Source organism: Dasypus novemcinctus, chromosome 12 (assembly GCF_030445035.2).
Source record: "Dasypus novemcinctus isolate mDasNov1 chromosome 12, mDasNov1.1.hap2, whole genome shotgun sequence".
Taxonomy (NCBI): Eukaryota; Metazoa; Chordata; class Mammalia; order Cingulata; family Dasypodidae; genus Dasypus; species Dasypus novemcinctus.
The window spans coordinates 17,434,714-17,443,658 of record NC_080684.1 but is presented as its reverse complement, the minus strand read 5'-3'; the positions used below and the strand labels follow the sequence as shown (position 1 = coordinate 17,443,658).

Here is an 8,945-nt window from a genome sequence, read left to right as displayed (position 1 = left end):
GCGCTGGTTATCTCCTGTTCAGCAACATCCTGATTTTTCTAGAAGAGACAGTATTCTGGTTTTTTATATGAAACTGCCAACTATTTGTTCTTTGCCTCTATTTAAAGACCGTTTTAGTCTTCCTGGAAACCTTTACAATGCTTAAGATATATCCATCAACCACCTCAGCTTATACTTAAAAGCGTCTTGTATAATGTACACATTAATGGTAATGAACTGTCAAGTCCAACCAAGCCCAGTGTGCCAGGCACAGTTCTAGACACTTCACGTGTATTCATTCATTTACTCCTCTCAACAGCTGTAGGAGACAGATAGGATTATGGCTCCTTATTTGCCATATGAGGAAAGTAAACCTCTGAGATGTTAGGTAACTTGCCCAAGGCCACACAGATAATGAATTGTGGAACCAGGATGAAACCCAGGCAGTCTTACTTAGGAGCTGGTGCTCATAACCTCTACATTACAGTCCAAAACAACAACAAAAGCAACAACAAAAAGCCAGTGTCCACAGGCAAACGTAAATATATGGGTCAGGAATGGAGCTAGATCTAGATTCCATTTGTCCAAAAATTCTGATTGAAGTGCAAATCATTTGAGTGTTTCCCTCATCAGCAAGGGTGGACACCACCTCTGTCTTATTCCTGCTGCCATAATCGCAAGGTCTAGGGTGACCATTGTGTTTCGTGACAGTCTACTCTCCTATCTCTTTTAGCATGGGCCTTGGGTTTTTCATTTTTTAACAAAGTATTATTAGAATTTTATTAAAAATAGTTTTAATGGAATTTTTATAGCTACTTAATATAAAACAATTTGCAGCCAACATTTAAAAATATATTTCTAAAATTTATTTTTAGCACTCTCAATGGCAGAAATCACCGTTTTGATGATATTTATGGTAACCCTCCCAATACTCATCAGAGTGCCTAGTACATAGCAAACGTGCAGCCAGTATTTGTTGAATGAAAGAATGTCTTCAAAAAGTGTTCATTAAAATGTGTAGTGTTGTTGAAAAAATTGTTATACTGGTCTCATACAATAAGTGAAATAGTACGCTTTTTGCTATTCTCTGGTGAAGTTATTTAAGATTGAAATACTCTATTTAAATTTTGAAAGGCTGCAAGTATAAAATCAATCTACGTGAGTTTTAATGATAGAAAGGTTTTATTTATTGAAATAATTTCCTTAATAACTAGAGATATATCAAGGCATTCCAGGTCCTTGTGAGTGACTTCAAGTGCATTAAATATTTTTAGGAAGTTGTTCATTTCATCTAAGTTTACAAAAAAATTTTATGACCTCAAACTCCTGAGAGTATTTCATTATTAACATTTTAGGTTCTATGTCTATAGTTTACTGTCTTTTTAAATTCATAGTTTATTTGAAACATTTTTTCCTTTCACCTTTAATTTCTCTATTTTGACCTTTCTCATATGAAAAATGAGTACAATTAAAAAGCTCAATCAGAGGAGTTCCGGGACTGTGGAACTGAGGTAGGTTGCCGGGGATCACCTCACTTATAAAGGCAGCAGGGAGGTGTAAATGCTGCCCAAAGGAGCTGTTTTGGGTGTCTGCAAACCAGGAGAGTGCTGCAAGCATTGTCCAGGAGGGAGTGGGGAAAGAAAGATAAAGTGAACGAAATGAAAACTGTGAGTTCCTTGCCCCTCAGCTGGGAATTGCGCCCATGCCCCACCTTCAAGGTGAGCAGCCTATGTAGAACCCATGACCTACAGCGGCCATCAGAGAGGGAAGACCACGTCTTCCTCCCTTGGAAGAGGGAGGATGTGGGAGAGGGCTGAGTGTGGTTTCTCTTCAATGAGAGAGTTTAAATAGCAGAGCCCAACTTTGAATCATGGTTCTAACTGCCCAGAAACACCAAGCAGTGGAGGGTGAAAGATCACCTCTGTTGAAAGGTTCGCCAAAGAGCACCATCTGCTGGCAGGACTGGAAAGTGAAGAGGAAAAAAATGGTTTTTAGAATCTCTCCTGTCCCAATCCCCAGGCCCTTTGGACCCGGTTGGTGCCCCATTTGTGGGTCCCTGACCATGTTCTGATAACAGAAACAAGGCAATATAAAAATACAGAATAAGTTTAACCAAAAAGGAAAGAAGAGCCATGAAACATAAACACTCCATTGTTAAACCAGTAGGCAAGAGAGAGAAATTGACCTATCAGAGGTAACTCACCAACATAAACAGGTTCCTAGATATTACAATAAATTACAAGCTATTCTTAGAAACAGGAAGAGAGGGCCCAACGAAAGGAGCATATGAAAAATGCTGCTGACACACAGGTTTTAAAACAACTAATCAATAATGTTCATACTTATCTCCTAAATCAATTCAAGGAATTGCAGGAAAATATGACTACAGAGACAAAGGATATTAAAGACACATTGTTAGCATTAAGAAAACTTGAGGGAAGCAGACTTGGCCCAGTGGTTAGGGCGTCCGTCTACCACATGAGAGGTCCACAGTTCAAACCCCGGGCCTCCTTGACCCGTGTGGAACTGCCCACGCGCAGTACTGATGCGCGCAAAGTGCTGTGCCATGCAGGGGTGTATCCCCGCGTAGGGGAGCCCCACGTGCAAGGCATGCACCCCGTAAGGAGAGCTGCAAGCGTGAAAGAAAGTGCAGCCTGCCCAGGAATGGCGCCACACACAAGGAGAGCTGACACAGCAAGATGATGCAACAAAAAGAGACACAGATTCCCATGCTGCTGACAACAACAGAAGCGGACAAAAGAAGAACACACAGCAAAAGGACACAGAGAACAGACAACTGGGGCGGGGCAGGGGGAAGGGAGAGGAAAAAACAAATCCACTTAGCTCAAGGATACCTGCAGTGTGGATCCCAAATGATTTCTTTTAAAATTCAGTTCAGGTTTTCTTTCCTTCGACCCTGCTCCCCCCCCCCCCCCCCCCCCACTGGCTCTCTCATCTGTTTGCTTGTCATTTTGTGCTAGTTTTCTGTTGGTTATTTCTGCTTAATGTCTGCTTGGTTCTTGTCTTCTTTAGGAGGCCTGGGAACCAAACCCGGGACCTCCCATGTGGGATGAGCCATATCTGCTCCCCAGCACAGGTTTTCTGAAATTGAAATACACATCCAACTTGTTTGTAGGACTAACATACATGTGTTTTCCTGATTCTTTTTCTCATTTATGCAAGAGAATCTGGATGACTTTTTACCCTTTCCTCTTTGTATCATTGTGAATTGGAGCTACAAGATTTCCATTATCTCCTCCCTATTTCCCATGAAATTATCAATTTTGAATTAAAGAAATGTAAGTCATTTCCATTAAAATTACTGATATTCAAAATTTATAACCTAGCTGGTAAGAGCAGGATAGGCAAACTGGACTAGAGCAGACAAGAACAACTAGTGACCCTCTCTATGCCAGAACAGTAAGACTTTGCAGATAACCCCCACACCATGGTCACCATAACTTTACAGTGACTATCCTTTGTCCAAAGCCAAACTACTGGTTTTTCCTAAATAATGAGGAATAACAATTGATGTTCCTTCCCAAGAAATTGTCTACCCAGAAAATGGCTTGCACATGTAATAGTTTTTTGAAGAAAAGGGATTTCAGCCCTTGTTCTACTTAACCAACAGGAACTGAGCGAGAGCAATCACTGGACCCATCTAGACTGGCCACATGGAGAAGTGGCTTCCAATCTTCTGACAGCTGTTTCCCACCCAAGCACACACTGAGGTGCTATGATTACTCCCAAGGAACTGCACACATCACATCGTCACCCAGCAGAGGTTTCGGTCCCAGTGTGCCCTGCAAAGTGAAATAAGTCACTTTGCACCTTGTTGACACGTGGGCCTCAGCTGCTGGTGTGGCGAGCTATTTCTCCCTGAAGCTGGGCTCGGAAATGTCTGGATTTCAGGGACAGATAATCCCATTTTTGGGGGGCAGTGCTCACATCAGCACTGACTCAAAGAGAGGAATGTTTAAATCAGGAATTTTGAATAGTTTTAGGCAATAACATTACAAGTTTCAACAGGTAGAACTGTTCAAATATACTCACATAGTGATTCCTTTATCATTATCCTCACTCAAGTCATGGAAGACCATGAGAAGGTGCTTGTGAGTGGCTGCAAAAATTGTCACTGGGATAAGCATGGCAAATAGCCACAGAACATCATTTCCATATAAGCAACAGGATACAAAAGGAGCAAAACTTTCCTGAGTGCCAAATGAAGACTCTCTTAGCAAATGAGCTGTCTAGCTTTAAAGTCTTGGTATATCCCCCACACCCAGGGCATCCACTATTTGAACATTAGGCAAAACTGGTAACATTTGGGAGAGAATATATAATTGGTCATGATCAAAATATGCTGACATTTGTAAACTGAATTAATTAGAAATAATTTCCAGGCTCTCTCAACCTCGCGTTGTGTTTAAAATATGCAATTATATTAAGTATTGCTTGTGCTTGAATTCCACCCTTGCTATATTCTATCTTTGTGGCTGAGACCCAGTGTAATACGATTCTTTAAGCCTTGTTTTCCACAACTGTAAAATGAGAATAAAGGAAACCTGATGTAGTCATGTTCAGGAATAAATAATATACTATATATTCTAAAAATATTAACTATTCTGATGATTTCCTTATCGTTAACTGAAGGGCCATTCACATGTCTGAAATAATAGAACAAAAATCAAAGGAAAAATTGAAAAATTGAACAAAATAGAAAACAAGATATTCAGCAAAGTAAGAAAATCATTTATTTCACAGATATATCTGAACGTGCTGTGTTGTTAAATATACTAATTGCAATTAAAACCTTATGTCCTGTTGGGCCCACTGAGTGGACTGGGGGAGAGTGTGGACTACAATGTGGACCACTGTCCATGTGGTACAGCGGTGCTCCAGAATGTATTCGCCAGGTGCAGTGGATGTGCCATGATGATGGAAGAGTTGTTGATGTGGGAGGGGTGGTGGGGTGGGTGGGGTGGGGGGGTATATGGGAACCTCATATTTTTTTAATGTAACACTTAAAAGAAAATAAAGAAGAAGAAAAAATAAGAAAAAAAATGTTTTGTGGACATTATTAAAAATTTAAGACTAGTACTCAGGTATGCATTTACCAATATAACATTTCTGAATGTAAAAATCACAACATGCAATCATCTTTGTGGATTTTAATATGAAGAAAACAGGTAGTAGAAAATTTAACATTAAATTAACTGGAAAATAAACCAAAAAAAAAAAAACTCCTTATGTATAGGGAAGCAGATTTGACTCAACTGATAGAGCATCTGCCTACCACATAGGTCCAGGGTTAAACCCAGGACCTCCTGACCTGTGTGGTGAGCTGGCCCACATGCAGTGCTGATGTGTGCAAGGAGTGCTGTGCCACTCAAGAGTGTCCCCTGTGTAGGGCAGCCCCACATGCAAAGAGTGCGCCCCTCGAGGAGAGACACCCTGCGCGAAAAAGGCACAGCCTGCCCAGGAGCAACGCCGCATACATGGAGAACTGATGCAGCAAGATGACACAACAGGGAAGTGGACTTGGCCCAGTGGTTAGGGCGTCCATCTACCACATGGGACGTCTGCAGTTCAAACCCCAGGCCTCCTTGACCCGTGTGGAGCTGGCCTATGCACAGTGCTGATGAGCACAAGGAGTGTCGTGCCGTGTAGGGGTGTCCCCTGCGTAGGGGAGCCCCACGCGCAAGGAGTGTGCCCCGGAAGGAGAGCAGCCCAGCACGAAAGAAAGTGCAGCCTGTCCAGGAATGCACTGCACACAAAGAGAGCTGACACAGGATGACGCAACAAAAAAAGAAGCAGAGATTCCCGAGCTGCTGACAACAACTGAAGCAGACAAAGAAGAACACCCAGCCAATAGACACAGAGAACAGACAACTGGGGCAGCAGGGAGAAGCGGAGAGAAATAAACAAATAAATCTTAAAAAAAAAGTTAACTCAAAAATAATATCCATACATTACAATTTAAAAAAAGATGACACAACAAAAAGAGACACAGATTCCCAGTGCTGCTGAGAAGAATGCAAGTGGACAAAGAAGAACACACAGTGAATGGACATGGAGACCAGATGAGGGGGGAGGAGGGAAGAGAAATAAATAAAAATAAATCTTTAAAAAAAAAAAACCTTATGTATACAGACACAAACAAAAAAATCAAGTAATTACATGTACCCAAAATTAATAATCATTTTTTTCATGTTTACTTAGTACATATTAGTATTTATTGATAAATTAAATTCTATTTAAATTTTATCTACCTAAATGCCTATTAATAGGTTTTACAATTATTATGTATGAGTAAGTACATTGAAAAATAAGGTGAACTAGATTAATAAATGTTTCTATGTATACATTGTGTTCTTTTATCTACATGAATATGGAAAATAATACTATCAAGTCATGCACATTGACATCATGGCAATTTGATTAATATAAATACATGTTAATATATAAGCAAATCTCAGAATACCAAAAAAAAGGCAATGCTATATCACAAGTGACTTTTAAGAAAATTTTCTCCTGCTGAATTCTTCTTTAATGATATGGAAAGCTATAAAAATACATGGAGGTGGTGAAAAGGGAATTCACAGGGGGCAGTTTAGTGATATGGGTGCCCGGGTGGGAAAAAGGGGCATCAAGAGGTGGGAATTGCAAAGTAAGTAGAGAAGTTTTCCAATCTAGTCTCTTATACTCTTAGTTTGAAACCACCTTCTGTCCTCATATTTGTGAAATAAAGTCCCAATCTTGTATTTTATTATAGATATCTGGAGAGAACATCAATCCTGCAATGAAGACCTAAGAAATCTTGGGCTTAGCAACTGAGGCACCGATTTTTAAGGCAAACAGATGTTCTGCATTGCTTGATGGGTATGGACTTCTAATTCCTATCCTTCCTCCATCTGATCTTGTTCTTCATAAAATATGCCCTTTTACTCCTCAAAATATATCTTCTCCAATTGTATCCCAATATCATGCTCAAAGAGAAAAATACCGTTCTGTTAAATCTTCTATTTTAATGACACATAGTCTTGATGGTTCCTTACTTTCTAGGAGATCTTAGAAACTGGCTGGCTGTGGATCCCCTGATGAATTCTCTCTTTTTCAGCTGTCCTATCTCCTCTGGATGCTCCCACCTATGATAGGTCTAGATCTCTCAAAGTCCTAAATCTCTTAGTTACTTCTACAGCACTTCCCTCTGTTCCAAACTTCTCACCTCCCCAGATACAAGACCATGAGCCTTGTCTAGGTTGCCTTATCTCATGATTTGGGCACTTGGTGATTTCATTCCATGAGGCTCAATATTCTGCATAGCAAACACAAAGAAGATGGTAAGAGGACCCATTAATACAGCCAAAAGACAATACGGTGGAAAAATGGTTGAATTAACATGATTATTTGAAGTTTTGCTCTTACTCTAAGACAAAATTAAACTGAACTATCGTTCCCAGTGTCACCCTAAGAGATCTCAGAAATTGTAATTACATTTCTGGATCAAATATGAGGATCAATAAGGAAATTCTTTTCTTGTCAATTTGTCAGATATCTGTAGTGTTGTAATGCACTAGTTATCCTTCACCCTCTGTGTTTGGGTGGCTAATATTGTAGATATTTTTTTAAGGTCCTTTTGACAGCTGCTTTCACCTCATTGTTTTTCAGGCTATAGATGAGGGGATTCACTAAGGGAGTAACCACACTGTACTGTACAGAGAAGATCAACTCCAGTGGTGATCCTGAGACTGGCAAGAAATAGCGAAGGAAAGCTGAGCCATACAACAGAAGGACTATAGTGAGATGGGACGAGCATGTGGAGAAGGCCTTGCTTCTACCTGAGGAGGAGGTCATTCTCAAGATCGTAGAGACAATGCGTATATATGAGTAGAAGATCAGGAAACTAGTTCCAATCCCATAGAGGAGATTGGAGCAGAGCATGAGAGTAAAATTGGGAGAGATATCAGAGCAGAATAGAGTGAAGAGAGAGGGCAGGTCACAGCTATAGTGGGCAATGGTATAATCTCCACAGAAGTCTAAGTTCAAAGCAGGAAGGATATTCAAGAGTGCATTCAAAAAGCCCAGTCCCCAGGAACCCCAAGCCAGCCCCTGACAGAGCAGGCTGTTCATCACTTGTCCATAGAGCAGAGGATGGCAGATGGCAGCAAAGCGGTCATAGGCCATAGCTGCCAGCAGGCAGACTTCAGTGGATCCACTCTCAAACAAAAAGAAGACTTGAGCCAGGCAGCCCTTCACAGAGATGGTTTTCTTCTGAGACAACAGATTCTCCAGTAGCTTTGGCACTGTGACAGAAGAAAAGCAAAGATCCAGGAAAGAGAGGTGACTGAGGAAGAAGTACATGGGCGTGTGGAGATGGGGATCTGCCCTTATCACCAGCAGCATCATCAGGTTCCCTGTCACAGTCAGGAGGTAAATTTGCAAAAACAGCACAAAGAGCAGAGCCTGGATGCGTGGTTCAGCAGACAGACCCAGGAGAATGAACTCGTTGATGGTGCTATGGTTCTCCAAGGCCATTTAGAGAGGATTTTACCTAGAAATAAAAATGGGAGGAAACCTGAAATGTCTTGACCATACTCAATAATCAAAGGATGCAAGTCTTCATCTCAGCTAGTTTATATTTCATATCTGCCTTATTGGTTCTTTCATATCTTTCTTCCTGGGTTGATAAGCTGCATCAATCCTTAACCCTCTGTCAACCCTGGATGTATATAAACAAATGAAGAGAAGATACCTTCTCTCTCAGAGGTTGCTTTAAAAATTCACCAACTTTCCAGGATATGGCTCATTACTAATTTAGTTTTTCTGTAACAACCTGTGCTTAGTAATATTCCCTAACATTTGTAGATACTACTGGAATTCCTAGCATGGATGTTCTAAACAGGTCTTTCCCTTATTTGACCTTTTATTGCCATTCAGATCCTATCTATGGTGTATACTACTGT

At 40.7% G+C, this 8,945-nt stretch overlaps 1 protein-coding gene across 1 annotated transcript; it reads right to left on the bottom strand.

Annotated features, from left to right (window-relative positions):
- Positions 1-7,587: 7,587 nt before the first annotated feature.
- Positions 7,588-8,517, bottom strand: LOC101417510 (olfactory receptor 8S1-like). Its single transcript, XM_004484425.1, has one exon. It carries the CDS (start codon positions 8,515-8,517, stop codon positions 7,588-7,590), a length of 930 nt encoding a protein of 309 aa, XP_004484482.1.
- Between the last annotated feature and the right edge of the window lie 428 nt (positions 8,518-8,945).